Genomic DNA, 21,999 nt, shown 5'->3' with positions numbered 1-21,999 from the left:
CCAAAGCAGTCGAGCATGATAATCCGGACCCTTAACGCCATCGAATACAACCGCTCTCCACCCAAAATTCCACCTTCTCTTCTTCACCACGTCCTTCTGGATAATATTAGTCATAATCCGAGTCGATTTAAACGAGCCATTCGCGGTTGTTTCGATTGACAGCGGATCTGCGCTCGATTGGTTTGGCCTTCATTTAGATGTGAACCTCCCCATTGATTGATCTCCACTAATACTCCCCGTTGACCACAGAAAAACACTCCATGGCGAGAGGAAAAAAAGGGCTTTAAATGACACCGCTTTGCTCTCGTGAATGTCCGCGAAGATAGACGCGAGCTGTTCGCGACAGGCGTCGTTTCCCCCTCGTCCCGGCATTGTTCTTGGCGCGAGGGTTTTGCTGCTTGGTAACGTCGCCGGACTTGTTTTCCCAGCTTCCTGTTAGCCGCGGGCTCGCTGGGGAAAATGGAAAAGATGCAAATGAACGAGTGAATAGAACTCGGGTGGGTGTTAACTTTTCACACTAGTAACGCTAACTAGTCCTGCTTCCTTTAACCGCGGCTCGAGGCCCACTTGTTTAGAAAATAAAGAGTAGTTCTTTCTTTTTGTTGTTGTTGCTAACAGTTAGTAAGTAAGCTAGCTTGTTTGTGTGGTGCGCTTTAAACTTTGATGCCTCGACGCTTTTCTTGCTTTATTTTCGGTTTCCGGGGAAATTTAAGAGAGGAAAAGAAAAAGTTTAGCTTGTTATTGATACGTTTTCTTTAGTTTGTATCGGATTTAAGCGTCGCTTGGACATGCAAAGCGGATGCGTTCATTTCGAGTAATTACGGTAATATCCGCGCTAGATGATGTGTAGTTTGGTGCTGATGGGATTAGATTGAGGAGCATCTTCTTCATCTTCATCATCATCATCATCATCGGTTGAAGCAGGTTTAGATGCAGTAGGTCAACACTTGGGTGGAGAGACAGCATTCCAGAGTAGAGAGGGAGGATCCTGCACGTCCGTCAACCCCCGCCATGGACCCCCCGAGGACCAGATCCCGCTCCAGGTCCGGCTTCTATCATTTCGCCCTGAACAACAACAACAACAATAACAACGTCGGGGCGAGCGGTGGTGGTGGTGGCGCGGTCGGTACCGGGGGTCTGGTGGGCGCCGGCGCGGGAGGCGGGATGAGTTACCCGCAGCAGGGCAACCCTGGCTGGACGCCGCATCACGGAGGTCGAAGCTACCCGGAGAACCAGCAGCAGCAGCAGCAGCAACAGTCCGCCAGCTACCTGTCCGCAGGGGCGCAGCGACACCCTTCCCACGGAGCTCACAGACACCCCGGTGCTGGTGAGTAGCTTTTTTATGTACCTTTTTGGGGCCTTTAGCTCTGGTGGATCTGTTACAATTAAACAACAACATGTTCTAAGACAACAATGAGATTTGATTCTTGGTTGAATGACTTGTATCAGGGGTGAGTAGTTAAATGTCTTCAGGGGCCACAGCATGTACTGTGACTGTTGTGAGGGGCCCTCAAGACAAATGAGTTGATGATGGGAAAACTTGGAGGAAACAATATCTCTTCTTCATCTTAAGTAGGGAGGGTCGGACTTTCCATGCCATGTAGCACTTGTACCCTCGTTCTTTGCCCTATGGCTCAGCTCTCTCCTTACCAACACGTTTAAAACGGCGTTTAAAACAACGTAAGATGCAGTAAGTTCCTCATCATGACCTTGTTTTGAACTTATTACTTTATAAAGTTTGTCTGAAATCTTGGCGAACGAGAGGTTACGAGAGTCCATTATGACGTAATAATGGCTTCACTCCTCCTCCTCCAGCCAGCTGTAATCACGCCCCGTTTTGTTTATACGACGAGTCCCTTGGAGGTGGAGACTTCTGGGATACATGACGTGAGGTGACAAACCTCCATTTTTGATCAATCGCAGCAGAGTGGGCGTGGTTATGATAAACAAGCTTAAATCTCTAGAAAAACCCAGCGAAAACCGACCAGGATGTTTGATGCAGGAAGCAAAAATGTTTAAGATGAGAAACAAAGATTATTGATGTTTACAATTATACAGAGACTTTCCCTAAGGCTTAAAGTGATGTTGAGGGAAATGTTTATTTTTGAGGGGGGGGGCAATAAGCAATAAGCTGATTAAGATGGAGTCTATAAATTAAAAGTCATCCGTACTGTTTGTAAATGTACAATTATACATTTTTGTTTGGACCACAACTTGCATTGTTCAAATACTTTGGCCCCCTCATGAGATTTAGTTTCTCTGACCACATATTGTGGACAGAACCTTTTACTGACACATCTTGACCATGTACCGCTTTGTGACCCTGGTCTAGAAAGGCGCTTTACAAATGACTATTACTTTCATGCTTACTTACATGTATAGTGTCTTCTTAACCTGCGAGTCGATCACAAAAGTGTCGCGGGTACACAAAGGTACGTCAAAGAAACACAACCTGACAAAAGTATTTTTAATAAAAGCTTTTAGTTATAAGTGTGGCGATGGGTATATTTATGTTATTTGTTTGTATCAGCTTGATATATGGTGTTGTAGAAATATTTTAAACGCGTTAAGGTGGGTTTTGTATTTATAGAATGGTTGTTGTTTAAAAAAAAAAAAAAAAGTTTATTTGGGCATTATAGTCGTACTTTGCAATAATTTCTGCCCCTTTGTGTTCTTTAAATATCTCCATAACAAAGCTTCTGTATCTTCTTGGCGTGAAATCAGTTTATATATTTCTGCATCATGACGATCTCCTGAGTCGTGACGGCATAGACGTCCAGTTTATCACAAAAAATATTGTAGATATTTGAAGGATGGATGCAGTCGGGTCGTTTTTTGCGGGCGTATGCAGGTTCCGGAAGTTTTTTTGATGCACAGTTTAACAGCCAAGAACGTAATATCTTGCTCCTGAAATATATTTATTCTGTTCTCGTGAAGCCAAGCTCTCCCGTATGGAAATAAAGTTGGGTATTTTAGCCAATAAAACTGTTGAAATATCCTGGGAAACTTGACCCGTCTGCATCAGAAAGCGACAGTGACCATGTATTGAAGATATTCAATCTTAAAGGAAACTGTTGCATGATAATCCATAACATGCATCAAGAACAGGCAGATCTTCCATTCAGTCACTTTTGTACGTTATAAAATTCTGCGAATCGAGCAGCAAATAAAAATCAGAAGCCGGACGTGCTCGTGTATCATCTTTACTACTAAAGGTTTAACAATTTTGTGGAAAAAACAATTAGATTTCCTGTGGTCGACATCGGTTTCACAAGGAACTCCTTCCTGACGTGTAGCCGTCCGTGAGGCGTTTGTTGAAAATGATTTGTATGATTTAAGTTCTATTCATCAATACTGTCTGAAACGTGTTTTGATTTGAAAAAAAAGATGGTAAGTAACATGTGTATCTGTGACTGAAGACTCATTTGACTCAAGTTTACCCAAAATATAAACCTGTAAATTGGTGAAAAAGAGGGAAACCGAAGACTCAAAATTTATTTTTCTGTACAAATGTGTAGCAACAACCACTAGGCTCTTAAAACCCTCAGAATGTCCAGTTCTTCACAGAACAAAGCTGTACATCTTTATTTCATCTTTTTTATTTTTTTATTCTTTTAGATTTCAGAGTTCAAGCGTCAGCAGAAGGCTCTCAAACTAAATTCTTCCCCCCCGCAGGCACGCTTAAAGCCATGTTTTCTCACAAACAGAAACTGCCCAGTTCATCCCTCCATCCTCGCTCCTTACCCCTCGGCCGTATTGACCCACTTCTCCTCCGAACAAATGGGTTGCTAATGAACTTATGAGGTCTAGAAAAAAAAAAGAAAAACAAGATGGTAGACGAAGACTGATGCAGCAAGTGCTTTTGAACCGGTCAGTCAAGCGAAGGCTCCTCTCTGTTCTTCACAGCAGCAGGCAGGGCTTCTTTGAGCTGTCACTATCGGCAGACTTCACATGGTCCTCGAGTGGCTCCGCATAGGCAAGGAATGGATGGGGGAGCTTTCAGATCTGTTGTTTTTTTTGAAGGAGAGGAAAAAAAAAGGGGGCTGTGTAGATGAGGGAGAAATGGTGAGAGAAATGAGGATTCCTTTCTTGTTCCTTTGGTGATTAAAAGGTTTTTGGGGGAAAGGGGGGTTTGCTCGGAGGACGGCCGTGTCTCTCTAGTTCAAGGACGTCCGTTGAAGCAGCAGAAAATGTCTGCAGCCTCCAGATTAAACATGTGGACTGTGGGATGAAATGGACGTGAGCGCTTTGTGCTCCCGAGTTTGTGCCGACTCTTTAAGAATAGAACACAAACCCGTTTTTACAATAGGGCCCAATCGAGTCATCTGTAGTTGAAGTTGACTTGCAAGTCTACTGAGATTCAAGTCTTAAAACCATCTGTAGTCCAACAGAGTGTTTGATGGCGTCTACTGACTCCTTCAAGAAGCATCTCAAGCCCTTTTATTTGTGCAGGCTTTTAAAAAATCTGCTTTGGGCTGTTGTGTTTGTCACTGTGTTTGTCTTTTAAACTATGTATTTTTTAACTCTGTATTGTTTTGTTGTTTAAGCGCCTTGTGGCCCTGGTCTGTGAAAGGTTCTTTACAAATAAAACTTGCTGACTTACTTACTTACTATTGGCCCTATACCAGGAGTGTCAAAGTCAATCATACCTCGAGCCAAACAAACTGGTCTGGAAAAGCTCTATACAAATAAAAATTACTTACTTACTCACATACAATTTATATTTTTTTGACTAGTCAACAACCAGCACTCCTCTGAAAGAGACTTGACAGCTTCAAATAAATGATCTTTTGCCAAAATCTGGCCTCACAATATAGGGTCATTGATATGATCTATGGTGATATTGTAGTAACAAGGATATTTGTGTAGTATTTTCCAAGTACTTGACTCTGGTGTTGCAGAATATACAGACCACATGACTCGTAACTGCTTTCATTTGTTTTCAAACCAAAATATGTCAAGACTTCATCTTTAGAATGTGCTGGAATCGGCTGTATCCTCTAGTCCTCAGTCAATACCGGAATCTAAACTTTAAAGGAACTTTGATAAACTGTATTTGAAAGCAACGATGTAGATAGAATGCTGTTGAATATCGATATTTTATCGTGAGAAAAAAAATTGGGGGCAGTGGGATTCAAAGCAAATAATCCACATAATCTGTAAATGTGAGTCTCTCACTTCTCCATCACTTTCTATGATAAGACTGGTTATGTTAGTAAGTAATGGTTATTTGTAAAGTGCCTTTCTAGACAAGTGTGACTTCAGTGATCTTTAACTTGACTTTGAGATCAGGTCTTTTGGTAACCGGTCTTCCAGCTACATTGCTTTTATTTCCTAACAAAAGGACAAGCATGTCTTAGTTGTTACACTGCTTTGTCATGTTTTGTTGTTTACCGGTAGTTTAAACATGTAAAGCACTTTGTGCTACATTTTTTTTTTTTATGTATGAAAAGTGCTCTATAAATAAATAAATAAAGTTCATTATTATACTGTGTCAAATTATGAAGTTTAAAAAAGATGTCAGAACGTGGAAGATCATTTGTAAAGTAGAATTGATTAAAGTATTGTTGTTCAGGCTTTTCCCTGATTCATTTTCGGTGTTATCTTGACCTTTTTAAGTATATATTCTATTGGTTATTTTTGACCCTGGTCTGCAAAAGTGCTCTATAAATATAAATTACTTTCTTACTTTTAAAAATCAAATCTTTGGCTCGAAATTACTTTCGAGACCTTTATATTTGTGCAGGAGCTTCCCTGGAACTTCTGTGTTTGTCTTATGTGTCTTGGCCTTTTAAAGTATATATTTTAACTGTGTATTGTTTTTGATTGTTTAAGCGCTTTGTGACCCTGGTCTAGAAAGGCACTTTACAAATAACCTTTACTTTCTGACTTACTTACTTGTGTTTGTGTTAAAAAGAAACGACTAGGTTTACATTTGTGTCTGAACTTGATGTCGCTGTTGTTTCTCCGGACTCTGGACCTTGTGTGGCGTTGATGTTTTTCTCGGTTCTGATCTGATTATGCTTCTATCTCCTCCTGCCCCACAGGACTACTTCATTTTCATCCGGATAATGTGTGCAGCGAGGATCGAGACAAAGTAAGCATGAAACATGAGCACCGCCTGTTGCCTTGGTTTTCTCCGGGTCTGAAAGGGATTTGTATGTCATTGTCGTCTCCTTTTTTACTCATTCTTTATTTGTTTGTCCTCCTTTGTTGCCCACCCTCCCTCCTCCCCTGGCCAACCATTCTCCCCTTGCTTTTCTTCCTTTCTTTCATTTTCTATGTGCAGATGGAAGACAGCCCCAGCCCGAAAAGGCAGCGTCTTTCCCAGCAGTCGCTGTTGGATCTGGGCCCCGCCCCGGCTCCTCCTCCGACCCCTTCTTCGCCCATTCGCCCCTGGGAGCTCGCTTCCAGCCGCAGACCACACCCACATTACATGCCAGAGCGATGTCACACTCCGGTCCGGAACCGCCGCAGGTAAACGTGTCATGGAGTCCTTCCATCACCACGGAAGTTCAGATTTCAACATTGTTTTGAGCCTTGTATGTACTTGTATTTTTAGTGTTGAATTGAAAAACACTTCCTGCTGTGCACGTTTTGAGTTCTGAAGGACTCCGGGAATAAACTATTGTCATGTGACCCACATATTGAGGCCGTAGAGTCGAGTTCTAGTTGGTTCTGGGAACACTTGTAGATGCATCTTGTGAAAGAGGTGGAGTTGACTTTAGTGAAGTTCAGTATAGACAGTCCTTTAAGTCGGGGTGTAAAATTAATTCACGTAGAAATCTTTTTAAGTCCAAGTCATACCAAAATTAATATTTACCAAACGGGAAGTTGAATCTGTTTTTTTTTAATGAGGCTCATCATATCAGTTTGTCAGGTTCCTGTGGTTCCATTAACAGGTTTTTCGCCCAAAAAAATGCACTCATTTCCTACTCGCCCTCCTTTCGACTAAAGGGTTTTGGGTCTCGTTCATGATGCGTTTTTAAATCCCTGCTCAGATTTTAACATATGGTTCTTTCGCTGTTTGAAACCTGCTCCAGATTCATGAACCAGACTTGATGGTCTAATTTCAGTTTAATGTCATCATTTAGACCTAAAGGATTTGACATGAAAATGAACCCTGAAGAGTCGTGATGTCACATAATGTCACTGACGAGACCATCGCTCCATTGTTTACATATATATATTATTACACATTTTGTTATTGTAGCATATTATTAACCTCAATTATTTTTAATATAGTTTTCTAAACATTCTTGATATAAAAAGTATAATGTATTGAGTCGATTTAAATCGATGATTCACAATAATGAACATAATCTAGATTTAAACATGATTATTTTCAACTATATTTATTTTTCAAATCAATGCATCCGTGGATTGTTCACTTAACAAAGCTCAATATGAATGAAGTCGTTAATTTCCGATCGTGACAAACACTAACTTAGTGTGTTCTTGAGTTTATGAGCAGGTGTAGAGTTTGTGAGTAAATATTGATAAAAAAAATGGTGAATTTCCTGCTGTTCACGTTTTACACTCGTTCGTTCTTGTCAACAATACAATATACAGTATACTTCTTTTTCTTTTTTTTTTTTGTATTGCATTTAAATCCCTACAAAAAAAATATCAAACTCGTTCGTTGTGTATAAAAGCATTAATTTTGGATCCATTTTTTTTTTAAATCTTTTAAAATACACATTTTCTCATTTTAATTATTTTAAAACGATTATACAATCGTAAAATTATACAGACTGTATCCTCTCGTCCTCAGTCTCAGCCAGGATCTCGCAGGATTTCATTCTTCCTTTAGCTGAAGTTTTAATAATTCAATTATTTGAAAAACAAATGTCAATGGTTAGAAAAAAAAAAAATCGAAAATCCACGTTTATTTAGAGAACATTAGAATTTTTAAATTAAATTTCATTTTTATATGCAACCTTTCCATATCAAAGCTGATACATTTAATTATTAAATAACTAATAATTCCAGGCAAAAAAAACTACCTTTCCATAAAAATGTAACTAAAGTTTCAACATTTGAAATGTTGAGCAGGTGTAGAGTTTGAGTGAGTAAATATTGATGAATGCCAAAAGAAAATTGTGAATTTCCTGCTTTTCACGTTTTACACTTGTTCGTTCTTGTCAACAATACAATATACAATATACTTTTTTTTGTATTACATTTACCCTACAAATATATATATATATATATATATATATTTTTTGGTGTAGTAATCTCACTCCTTTTGTTCCCCTCAGCCCTCCAATGAGGCGCCAGCGAGGTTGGCGGGACCGCCTGACCCGCCACAACCACCATCACCACCACCCGCACAACAACAACAACAACCACCACCACCATTACAACAACCATCACCACCACCACCATCCGCCGCCGCAGCATCACCACCACCACCCCAACCCCCATCATCCTCATCACCACAACAACCATCATCCCCTCCCTCATCACCACCTGCACTCCCACCACGGACCCTCGCCGGTCCACCAGGACGAGAACTACCGTCACCAGACTCCAACTCAGGGCTTCCCAGTCTACAGCCAGCAGCCTCTCCGGGGCCCCGGGCCGGACGAGCGCCCGGGTTACTTCGCTCCCAACAACTCTCCCAGGCCGCCCCATCAGTCGCCCCCTAACTTATCTCCCAGGATGCTGCACCCCGCCGCACACCCGCAGCACCCTCACCTGCCACAGCAACAGGGGGGCGTGATGCTGGACCTCCATGAGCAGGTGAGATGAACACCTGTTTCTTCAGGGTCTTTTCAGACACTTTTTCTCATCAAATAATTATAATAATGACTGAAACTGAAGTGCAGAGTTGTTTGTAGTTTAGATTAAGTCAACATTGATGGTGCTGGTTGAAGGTTTTTGATATTACAAATGTTTGCAGGATGAAGGTCATGGGTCACCAACTATTTTTTCTCCGCCGTGGACCAGTTTAATGTTAATAATAATAATAATTAACCAGGACTGACTTAAAGATTAAAAAACGAACGTCAGGTCTATGAAAGGTACATGTGATCAAAGCGCTGAAAAAGTTGGAGCTCCAGTCTGGTTTCTCTGCTCAAAAAGAAACTTAAAAACTAGCGAAAAATGCAAAACAATTTTACAAACTAGACTGAAACGAGATGTAACTGAAACTTGAAGTTTGAAAATGAAACTGAACTGCCTTGACAAGACAGTCACAGGATAATGAGTTGGGGAAAATCTGGTTTAAAAAAAAAAAAAAGCCTTTTCAGACGGTAATGACACAAGATTAATTCAATAAATGAAGTAACAAATTCTTCATGGACCTGTTCTGGGACCTGGTCAGGTGGTTTTGGACCCCTGGTGGAGGTCTTGGTATGTGATCGCTAAAAGGAAGAGCCACAAACGACTAACTAGGTTGATCCTGAACATAAACATGACACATTTGTGTCAAACTCAAGTCCCACGACTTGTATTTTTATGTTTAACCCTCATGTTATCTCTGGGTCATGGTCACCCTCGTGGTATCCCTTGTGTTGTCTCTGGATCAAGACGAACGACCTCCACCACTGCATATGTATTTATGAGAGCCAGGGAGGTCGTTGACCTTGACCCAGAGACGACACAAGGGATACCACAAACAAATTCGTTTTTGGGGCCTTCAGGTCACCTTGACCCTGAGATAACACTAGGTTTAATAAAAATAGGCTCAAAACAAACTTTTTCCCTGTTCACTAGCAGATGCACCTTAAATACAAGTTTAAGCAGTTAGCAATAGTTAGCATGGATAACAAATGTAAACGATTAATCTGGAAACAATGCAAAAAATGCTAATATTTAATATAAGTCAGAAATCTAATTTATGATCAATTTAGTCTGAAATTATTTAAAGTTTAATTCAAACACAATTACAGTGGTTTCTTGTTCATTGCGACGGTTATGAAAAAAAACACAAAATCTGTTATGTAGTGATAATTTAAATTGCCACTCGTTTAAATCAACGTTCATTTTACAACATTTATCTGAACCAGCAAACTCAACAGAACGTATCCGGTACTATCCCTCTCATGCTTTGCCGCCCAGCCAACCAATCACAGCCGTCGATGACTTTTGAAACGGCAACAAACGTTTGATTTAAATACACTTATTGTAACGACCAATAAGTTGCCACTAAATGGAGATAGTGTCTAGAAATGCATCATGGGAGTTCACTAGTAAGGTTGGTGTCGTAGTTGTCGCCTCGTACTACGTTCTATGGTTGTGTTTGAGTCGAAGGAATGATCTGTGTGTAACAGTAAATAATATATTATCATACAATACATTTAAATGTGTAGTAAAAACTAACTAAATGGCGAGACCACCGAAGATGAACCGTGATATGGCGACTGTGTAGAGGCGGGTCAGTTATTGCAACCGTTTAATTTGACCCTTGACCCTGATTGTGGTTGACATTGTGACCCCTCGTGTGACTGTGTTTGACCCCCTGTACAAACATATACTCCATGTATTATCATGGATGGTTCTTGTAGTAAAACTACTCGCCGTCTTCATGTCAAGGGTTCGGTTCCGGTGCCGTACACGGTGTCGCCTCCCGGAGTTCCCCCCGGCCTGCCCCCCCGCTCCACCCCGCAGCAGATACCAGCATGTTCGGTGGTCTTCAGTGGACAGCACTACCCCGTCTGCAGCGTCCCGCCCGTGAGTGACCTTTAACCCGCCGGCTTCATTTTTGTCGTTTTTAATCGCCGACTGGTTTCCGTCCTCCAGGTCCTGCAGACGTGTTCGGTTCAGCACCTGCCGATGCCGTACCACTTCCCTTCTCTGCTGTCCAGTGACCCCACCTTCCTGCTGCCCCCGCCTCACCTGCCTCACCCGCCCACTCACCTCCCTCATCACCCGCCTCACCTGCCCCAGCCGGGCCAGTTTGGACCCTACACAGCACAGCCGGCTCGATCCGTGAGTGGAAACCTTTTGACTCAAAATCACCAGCAGAAGTTAAATATGTGGTGAAAATACTGTGTGTCTGGAAACATGAATAAATGAATATATTAATGTAATATTTCAAATGTTGAAACGTTTAATTTAAAACAAATTATGTTTCACGAATTTCTATATATTTATATCAAAAGGTTGAATTTGTTTATTTAATTATTTTAATTTAATAACATTTTCAAAATGAATCACCTTTTTTACTCATGGTTTGATTTTCTATTTTTTTTCTAAAATGATTTTGTAAAATTTATTTTAAAAATGTTGGTGTAAAAGTTCTACCATAATTGGCTGGAATTTTGATCAAGTAGCTTTGGTCGTGTCTGGTACTAGAATATACTTTTTTTTATATTACATTTATATCCCTACAAATAAAAAAAAAAAAAGGTTATAGAATTTTAAAGATTTTTTTTTTTTAATTACAATATCAAACTCGTGCGTGTATAAAAGCATTAATTCTGGATACTTTTATTTTTATCTTTTAAAATACACATTTTCTAATTTTAATTAATATTAAAACGATTATACAATTGTATAAAATTATACAGACAGTATCCTCTCGTCCTCAGTCTCTGCCAGGATCTCGCAGGATTTCATTCTTCCTTCAGCTGAAGTTTTAATAATTAAATTATTCAAAAAATCAAATGTCAATACATAGAAAAAATAAAATCGAAAATCCGCATTTATTTAGAAAACATTACAATTCTTTAATTCAATTTTATTTTTAAATGCCGGCTTTCCATATAAAAGCTGATAAATTTAATTATAAAATAACTAATAATTCCAGGCAAAAAACGACATTTCAATAAAAATTGAATTAAAGTTTCAAAATTTGAAATGTTATTTGTATATGTATGTTTGTGTATGTATGTGTAGATATATATACATGTATGTAGATATGGGTATATTTATGATGTATACTGTCGTGAGGGGTTTTGTAACGACAGTAGTTTTTCACGAAGATGAATCTTGATCGACTCATGTTTCCGTCAGAAGCTCCTGAGCCGATAGAAGGTGAAATAAAACGTGTTTCTCCTCCTCAGCCGTTGCAGAGGATCGAGAACGACGTGGAGCTTCTGGGCGAACATCTGTCTTTAGGTGCCGGGCTTCACTATCCGCCCGCCGCTCACCCCAGCCTCGCGCCTCACTCCACGCCGCTTCACTTCCTGTCCCCCGATGCTCTGCCTCAGGAGTTCTTTGGAGTGGTGAGTTTTTACTTTAGCTTCTCGTCCCTGAACTCACGTCCGTCACTTCGACAGCCGTACACGAACATCATCCCGAGACGTCTCCCGGGGCGACGGTACCGATCGCAACAACTGCCGCCTGCGCCTTATCACCCGAGCCTCCTGCCTTACTTCCTGTGAGTGGATCCTTCACTACAGTAGTACTAGTTTATTAAAGTTATTTTACAGGATTTATGTAAATACCTTTCAATGAAACAAAAATAACTACTTCAAAAGCACATTTTATAGTAATTAAGATAATTAATTAATGATAAAATAATTTGGATCAATGTTAACTATGATACTTTTTAAATCATAAAATATACATTGAATATGTAGTTTGTCATCAAAATATTGAATTTTGAAACTTTGATTTTCTTTTTTTATAGGATAATTGGTTGTTGCTTTCATAGTCATTAAGGTTATTTACTTTTTTAATTTAATTAAATCATTTCTATAATGTTGGGCAAAACATTTTTAATTTAATTATTGATTTTTTTCAATCATTCAAGTTATTTAGTTTTATTTTTTAATTGAATTAATTTCTATAATGTTAGGTAAAACATTTTTTTTATTGAATTTATTTATCATTAAAATGATTTAGTTTTTTTAATCTAATTAAATAATTTCTATAATGTTTATTTTTCTTTTTCTTTTTCTTGAATAATTGAAAGTTTTCAATTTAAACTAAATCTTTTTTTATTTAAACAGATTTTGATATTCTACTTACCTAATAATTTGAAAAATGCAGTTTCCAAATATATATTTTTCATTCATAGCCTTTTAAATTCAATATAAAAATGTCCGCCTCTACTTCGCATGATTGGATAAAAGTTCTGAACTCGATTGCTTTTGTCTGGTGAAACTATTGTACCAACAGTTTTATATTGAACTTAAAAAAAATATATATATATATAGCATTTAGAATTTTTTTTTTTTAATTATTGGTATTATAATGACAAACTGTGTAGTACAAATGTGTTTTAGTAAAAAAAAAAGAACTTTTATTTGAAAAAATCTAAATGAACCCTTGAATATCGTGATGTCACTGATCTACTGGTTCAAGTCTCACACGATCTCCTCCTGCAGGTCCATGCTGCCGGTCCAGCCCACTGGTCCTGCAATCAGTCTGGAGCTGGACGTGGACGACGGAGAGGTTGAGAACTACGAGGCTCTGCTGAACCTGGCCGAGCGCCTCGGGGAGGCCAAGCTCCGAGGACTGACCAAGGGGGACATCGAGCAGCTTCCATCGTATCGCTTCAACCCCAACAACCACCAGTCGGATCAGACGCTGTGAGTTTGGCTTCATTTTTGAATCGACTCTATTGTATTTGACCTTCAACTGTTGCAGTGCGTAATGATGTGTGTCAAGATGACACGAGTGTGTAAACGACACATTCACGTTTGTGTATTTCTGTCGTCTTCGTTCCAGGTGTGTTGTTTGCATGAGCGACTTCGAGACTCGACAACTGCTGCGAGTTCTTCCCTGCAGCCACGAGTTCCACGGGAAGTGTGTTGACAAGTGGCTGAGGGTGAGTCACATGACCTCGTTTTATCTTCATGTTAATGACACGAAATATCTTTTACATTTAAAAGCACTGAGATTTACAGAAGCGTAACAGTGTCATCGCAATATTGAATGAATTTTGAGTTTAATATACATTTTAAATGACATGAAAAAAGGTCAATTCAATATTATCAGTTTTTTAAGTTCAATATTAAAATGTTGGTATAATGTTGCCAACTTTTTAATATTTAATTTAAAAGGCTACAAAATGAATATTGAATATTAAACTGAGGAAAATTTGTATATACATTATATTTAATTATAAAAAATTACATTTAATTACCTTTAAATGTAGAAATTATATAATTGACTATATAAATGAAATGCTTAAAGCAACAGTCAGAATATATTAATACCTTAGTTTAATCTAAAAAAACAAACAACTCCTGTAATGTTTGCACATAGTTTTAGGAAAACACTGATAATATTTTATTATATCCTACAAAATATCCACATGAATTACCAGAACTAGCACAAATAAATGTGGGAATTAAACATTTTTTAAAGAATGCAAAAATAAGAAGGAAATATGAAAAAACATGATTTCAATAAAATCTAGGGCTTAGTATTTAAAAAATAAATATGAAAAGATGCTTTTCTTATACTATTTTGCAGTTTTCAATTCTGAATAATTTAAATGAGAATTTCCTGTCTGGTAAATATCTATACAAATATAATATTCTAGGGTTGTGTTTTGTAAAGAATCTGTTGAAACTATACATATCACGACACGTGTGCGGCGATACTGTAGGAACGACAATATATTTATTTTAAAGAAACAACACTTTTCTGGCTTTTACAACAAAGAAATGAACAAATACTTTCTAATCAATGTGAAGGTGTTTGTAGGAAAGAGCTTCTCAAATTATGAACAAACGTAAACTTATATTAACAATAAAGTGCGTAAACACAAACAACCTGGAGCAACATGTAATATCCAGTATCTGTCAGAGTTTAATCTATAAACTTTAACTTTGTTATGAATTCAAAATGAGTCCAAACACTTGTTTTAAAAGCTGCTGGACTGTTTGTTTTTCACTCATCGCTGGTTTTGTTGTTACTTTGTCTCGGAGGAAATGACAAATGTCGCCAACTAGTGGCCTGAGGTTTAATTGCAGCACGCAAATGAATAAACGCTGTTAATATTAGAGTGTTAATTGTAAAATAAAACATACAATGATTGTCCTTTATACACACTATTGAAATATAAACTGTAAAATAAGTTGAAATTAAAAATCAAATGTTATTTCAAAGGTAAAAAAAACATTCATATATATCTATACTGTGCTATTGAATATCAAAACAGTATCGGGAACATAAACATCGGAATATAACGTTAAATGAATATTTTCTTACACCTTTAATACATTCTGGAATAAGAAGAAAGCGAGAGAATCTTTATACATTGAATAATAATAAATAAAAAGATAAAATGAAGTTGTTTTTTTTTGTTTTTTTTAGACATTTTATTGCATAATATTAAAATTGAAAATTGATATAAAACCGAACTTTGACAAGAATTCCTCCAAAAAAAAGGAAAGATAAAAGAGGGGAAAATGTCTTAATATGATCTAAGAATATTTTTGAAAAATAATGTTATTCTTCCAATCGTTTTACTTTGACCTCATAAAAATCCATAAATACGTCTACGTTGAATCCTGCGATGCTTTGCCGCCCAGTCGACGAATCACAGCTGCAGATTACTCTTGAAATAAAAAACAAAAAATGAGACCAGAAGGTGGCGCTATGACGAGGAACCTCTTTCATTTGACGCCTGACTCTGATTTCTGCTCCCAGGCCAACAGGACGTGTCCCATCTGCCGGGCCGACGCCTCCGAGGTCCAGAGAGACTCGGAGTGAAACGATCGCGACTTCACTGCCCGACTCACACCTCGTCGTGCGCACACACATTAACCTGCTCCTCCGTTTGTGGGTCATTTTTCTTTTTTTCTTACTTGAAATATTTCCTTCGTTTCTGCATCGAGTCGGTTCCTCTCGAGTCCCGGCAGGACGTCACCCGTCCTCGCGTGTCTCCACAAGTCTTTGATCCGCCTTATTGTGCGAGACATGTGTGCGAGAGAGTGGCGTGGAGCATGTTTGTGTGTCTGCCACACTGTAGATATGAAAGTTTCTGCTGTGTGTGTGTGTGTGTTTGCATTGTGTGTGTGTTTGGATTGTTCTTTTCTCCACACGAGGGTCCATTCTCGCCGACTGTGTCGCTCGAAGCGGACGATTCTCTGCGACGATTCTCGCCGGACGCCTCCTGCCGACAGTTACCTCATCTCTCCTGTTACGGTGATCACGTGTTCCAGCTTCACAGCACTGTTCGCAAACGTAAGCACACGGTATATATATTTTTTTTCTTAGCGAAAATAAGTTTGTCTGTGACTGCAGTGGCACATGTTATATAGATATATAACGATATATTTACTGTATAAATTTATGAATATCTGTATATGAAATAAAAAGGCTTGATATAAACTTTTACTCACGAGTGGTGCATCTTTTGAATGTTGTTTATTATAACCTTTTTCTTCCCACGGTTTCAGCAGCACATCATCAAAATGATAATTATAATAATCGTAACATCGTTTTAATTTACTGCACAAAATAACTTTACAATAAATGTTAAACGCACAAGAAAAACGCTTAAAGTACAGAAACAACATAATAAATAAAAAACCCTAATAATAGATAAAACAAAGGGCTTTAAATATATTAACAATAAGAATTTACAACAAGACTATAACTAGTTTTAGAATCATTTTAAAATCAATTCACACGACTATAATAGAAATGTTTTTAAAAATTGATTAAAAATGTTGGGTTTTCATTACTTTCATGTCACGTTATTTTGTAAAAGGAGATATACTTAAATTTATAACTTTCTTAAAGTTGTTCAAGCTCGTCTTTCCAAAACTAGCCTTTAATAAACGATGAAATTCAATTAAGAAATATCTATTTACTGAATATTTTATGAAAATAAAAGCCTTGACATAAAAATGACTTCCTCGCAGTGCAACTTTTTAAAGTATCCACTAGAGGGCGACCTTCTGAAATGGGTTTCAAAAATGGTTGGACAATAAAATGTATATATATATATATATATATATATATTTTTTCTTAGCGAAAATAAGTTTGTCTGTGACTGCAGTGGCACATGTTATATAGATATATAACGATATATTTACTGTATAAATTTATGAATATCTGTATATGAAATAAAAAGGCTTGATATAAACTTTTACTCACGAGTGGTGCATCTTTTAAATGTTATTTATTATAACCTTTTTCTTCCCACGGTTTCAGCAGCACATCATCAAAATGATAATTATTATAATTGTTTAATTTACTGCACAAAATAACTTTACAATAAATGTTAAACACACAAGAAAAAGGCTTAAAGTACAGAAAAAACATAATAAATAAAATACCTTAATGGATAAAACAAAGGGTTTTAAATATATTAATAAGAATTTACAATAAGACTATAACTAGTTTTAGAATTATTTTTAAATCATTCACGTGACTATAATAGAAATGTTTTTAAAAATTGATTAAAAATGTTGGGTTTTCATTACTTTTATGTCATGTTATTTTTTAAAAGGAGATGTACTTAAATTTATAACGTTCTTAAAGTTGTTCAAGCTCATCTTTCCAAAACGGCTTATTATAAATGAGGAAATTAAATTAAGATATATATATTTACCGAATATTTGTATATGGAAATAAAAGCCTTGACATAAAAATGACTTCTTGGCAGTGCAACTTTTTAAAGTATCCACTAGAGGGCGACCTTCTGAAATGGGTTTGAAAAATGGTTGGACATTAAATAGTTTTTTAAAGGTTATTTTAAACTAAACGATGCTTAAGTTAATAGAAATGGAATTTATTTTTTAATGTTTAAAATTTGAAGAAAAAAAAAATCTTGTGTGGGTTTTCGTCACTTTTGTCACTTTATTTGGAAAAAAATGAACTTTACTTTAAGAATTTTTTTAATTTGTTTGACAAGCTGATCTTTCCAAAACCATCTAAATTAAATGGGAAACTGATGAAAAAGGATTATGAAATTGATCCGTAAGAAAACCATAAAAAAAATCAATACATGTATAATCTCAAGTTTATTAAAATAATACGAATACTTTTATCGCAAAATATTTAACCAGAACAAAGGATTAAATTCGCAATATTCCTTCCCTTTAAAACAGTTTCCTGGCTGTTAAATGTAAATAAATGACAGAATGTGTTCATGAAATAAAAAGCTTGACGTCAACTTCAATCGCTGCAACAGTTTAAAATGTCCACTAGAGGGCGACCTTGTTACATAACAGGTTTAGAGAGTCTGGTGTTTTTTTTATTTATTATTTATACGAGTTAAACGGCGTCACATGACTCACCAAAAAAAAGCCTCTGTGGCTGTTCATTACTTTTAATTCTATGTATTTGATAAAAGAAGATAAACTTCCATTTAGAAATGTTCTCAATATCGTCGAAAGAAAATACGAAAATTAAAAGAAAACGTTAAAATAATAAATAAATATGATCGATTAAATTCGCAATCATTGTTGGCTAAGAAATTAAAATAACCAGGTTGAGAAATGTATATTTACTGAATGTTTGTATATGAAAATAAAAGCCTTATAAAAATTACTTCTTGGAAGTGTAACTTTTAAAAGTATCCACTAGAGGGCGACCTTCTGAAATGGTTTTCCCATAATTGTGGCGCTGTTGCATATTTTTAATAAACTCATCAATGGTTTGAAAAATAACAGGAACAGGTCGATTTCATTTGTGTCTCCAGAACCGGTACAAACGAAAATGGAAAAACATTAAAAAACATTAATACATTTTTCCAAAATGGTAAATAAAGGTAAACAGATAAAATAAAAAAAAACATTCAAGACACACAGACATAAAAAAAATGAAAATTGACAAAAAATAAAGGGTTATGCCTTTGAGCCTCAGTGAGAGAAAATCATTTTCTAATCAAGTTAAGTTTGTTAGGTATTTTATTTTGGAAAAAAAAAAGTAAAAAAATGTCAAGACCATATTTTGGTCAAGTTTACTCAAAAACTAAGTAAAAACCATTATTTAAACTCAAACCTTTGATTCAGTTATTTTAATGAAACGCTGTCATTATCTTCAGAGTCCACTAGATGGCGTCTCTGCACTATTTTACTTTGTTTTTAACAACTGTTCTAATGAAACATAATTTTTCAGCTGATGGCGCCACCTACTGACCTCTGAACAACATGAAACTGTTTCATGAAGCTTCATTTCCAGTCAAAGTCATTATTGGTGTCACCGTCTTTAAACTCTTCTCTCAACAATCAGACTCGTGTCGTCATGACGATGAACGGCTCCTGGTTCAAAGGTATAAACGATGAACTCACTGTTCGTGTCTCTGAGGCGACGTCGTGTTGAACCAGACGCTGAAGATGTTGTCGGGTCATGTCGGGTCAGAACAATCTCTCACGGTGACGACGGTCCGGATCACAGGTCCATGTTTTATGTCTGTGACGACAGAAATAAACTTGAGGAGACAAGAGGATGAACGGTTTTGATTCAATGACTCGACAGAAACCATCAATTATATTATAATATAATAATAATGATAATATATCAAAGTATCAAGAGACTCCAGTGATCAATACGTTTACATTAAAGACGGGATTTTAATGAGTTTGTGGCTCATTTGTGGAGCCTGACAAATGTATGATCCGACGAGACGCTGGGGTTGTCGGTTCAATTCTGCATTTGGATTGAAATATTGAGACTAAGCATTAGTTTGTGATAAAGAAGTCGATATATTGATATTTATCAATATATTTATTTATCTCTACTTTATAAACATCAGCATTTTATACATTTATTTTAATCATTTATCATTTTATTTATATCAATATATATTTATATTAAATTAAATGTGTGTAAAATAAATTAACAGTCGACGTTCTAATATTCACGGCATTTTTGTGTTGCAGTTAATCTTCCGGCCACTAGATGGCAGCAGTCGTTACATCCTCCGCAGCCAAAGGAAGAATAAAATCCTGTGAGGACTGAGAACGTGAGGATACATTTGATTCCAGCAGCTTTTAAAGTTGATGTTTGGACATATTTTGAGTTTTCATTTTTATTACCTCGAACCGAAAAAGAGTCGAACAATCACGATATGTCGCTAAAATTCAGTGCCTCCTAAATTGAAGCGAAATGTTTATCAAATCGTATTGTGAGATTAGTTTATCAAAAATCTAAATCTTTTGTTCAATAAGTCAAACTAAATCAAATCAATTCAATAATCAAATTTAAAAAAATCGAAATTCAAATCCACACTTAAATGATTGTTAAAAAAATTCGATGGATTAGATTTAATTTGGTAAAATATTTCTGTAGATTGCGGGGTGGAATTCCGAAAACATTTTGTCTTAATAATGCCTCCCTCTGGTGGGCCGCGAAAGTAGTGCATGTTGAGCCAAACTAATCTCTATAATCGTAATTTTCTCTGTGTGTGTTTCTAACATTTGAAATGATATTAAAAGTGTTCAAGTTATTGTAACTATTGCTGGATCACTTTGAAGCACTTGACCCTCAAAAATGGAATATAAAGAGCAACACGTTCAGTTTCTTGTCAGGTTCATCCAGGTCCATTTTATTGGGATTTCGGGAATTATTTCTTCAGTTTGTTTAGTCGATTATAATCTTGTTATCAAGCTTTTTTAAAAAAAAATATAAAACTGGTGATTCCAGTGGAAACTCTTGAAGTGACGACAAGATAAGAATCTTCTCTAACTAGTCATAATATCAGCCTCTGTTACGTTACATTAATGTTATTTATTGCTTGTTAATGACGAACAAAACTAAAACTCTTATGCTTTTCTGGATCTTGTTTTGCAGCTAAACTAAAAAGAAAATTAACAAAAGATTATTTAGGACGAATTGAGAAGCATTTTGTTTTATTTTGCATGGAGTTCCTCTGAGTGAAGAAGCTCGTGACGAGGATCAAGAGCTGTGAGAAGATCATGAGGTTCGAAGATAATCAATGAAATTAAGACAAATTGATTCATAATTCAATTGAAGTCAAACCGAGAGTCGTGACGACAGCGAGTCTCAGACTCTTGTCAGTTCCTGCTAATGTTCCCCTGATTTGAATTTATGAAAATATGAAAAACGCTCAAAACGACGTCGGAATATTTATAACGTCTGCTCAGATCTTTCAGGATCAACGAATCAGTCAAAGATCTTTTGCTGGAGATTCAACCAGGAGAGACTCAAAGTATTGATCCAGCACCATCTGGAAAAGTCAGTTGAGGAGGCCCCGGGTCGGACCCAGGATAGAATGGATGGATGGATGGATGGATGAGTGGGTGGGTCGGTGGATGGATGGGTGGATGGATGGATGAGTGGATGAGTGGATGGATGAATGGAGGAGTCGGTGGGTGGATGGATAAGGGGATGGATGGATGGCTGAGTCGGTGGGTCGGTGGATGGGTGGATGGATGAGTGGATAGGTGGATGGATGGATGGATGAGTCGGTGGGTGGATGGATGGAGGGATGGATGGATGGGTGGGTGGATGGATGGATGGATGGATGGATGGATGAATGGATGAGTGGGTGGGTAGATGGATGGATGGATGGATGGATGAGTGGATGGATGGATGGATGGATGGATGAGTCGGTGGGTGGATGGATGGAGGGATGGATGATGGATGGATGGATGAATGGATGAGTGGATGGATGAATGGATGAATGGATGAGTGGGTGGGTAGATGGATGGATGGATGGATGAGTGGATGGATGGATGGATGGATGAGTGGGTGGGTAGATGGATGGATGGATGAGTGGATGGATGGATAGATGGATGGATGGATGGATGAGTGGATGGATGGATGGATGAGTGGGTGGGTAGATGGATGGATGGATGGATGAGTGGGTGGGTAGATGGATGGATGGATGAGTGGATGGATGGATGGATGGATGGATGGATGAGTGGGTGGGTAGATGGATGGATGGATGAGTGGATGGATGGATGGATGGATGGATGAGTGGATGGATGGATGGATGGATGGATGAGTGGATGGATGGATGGATGAGTGGATGGATGGATGGATGGATGAGTGGATGGATGGATGGATGGATGGATGAGTGGATGGATGGATGGATGGATGAGTGGATGGATGGATGGATGGATGGATGAGTGGGTGGGTAGATGGATGGATGGATGGATGAGTGGATGGATGGAT

At 37.5% G+C, this 21,999-nt stretch overlaps 1 protein-coding gene across 2 annotated transcripts; it reads left to right on the top strand.

Moving 5' to 3' along the window:
- Nucleotides 1-249: 249 nt before the first annotated feature.
- LOC148072283 (E3 ubiquitin-protein ligase RNF38-like) lies at nucleotides 250-16,245 on the top strand. 2 transcript variants are annotated; one of them, XM_087799535.1, is made up of 12 exons: nucleotides 250-497; nucleotides 925-1,327; nucleotides 6,048-6,097; nucleotides 6,290-6,477; nucleotides 8,262-8,745; nucleotides 10,540-10,677; nucleotides 10,747-10,935; nucleotides 12,012-12,173; nucleotides 12,228-12,328; nucleotides 13,281-13,484; nucleotides 13,624-13,723; nucleotides 15,556-16,245. In XM_087799535.1, the coding sequence occupies exons 2-12, from the start codon at nucleotides 1,012-1,014 to the stop codon at nucleotides 15,616-15,618; spliced, it is 1,995 nt and encodes a 664-aa protein (XP_087655661.1). In that variant the 5' UTR covers nucleotides 250-497; nucleotides 925-1,011; the 3' UTR covers nucleotides 15,619-16,245. The 2 variants fall into 2 exon arrangements, with proteins under 2 accessions (XP_087655661.1, XP_087655660.1); XM_087799534.1 differs by having other exon boundaries at nucleotides 250-1,327.
- The last annotated feature ends 5,754 nt before the right edge of the window (nucleotides 16,246-21,999 follow it).

This window comes from Callionymus lyra, chromosome 9, assembly GCF_982586985.1.
Source record: "Callionymus lyra chromosome 9, fCalLyr1.hap1.1, whole genome shotgun sequence".
Classification (NCBI taxonomy): Eukaryota; Metazoa; Chordata; class Actinopteri; order Syngnathiformes; family Callionymidae; genus Callionymus; species Callionymus lyra.
This window is presented reverse-complemented; position numbering and strand designations above follow the sequence as displayed.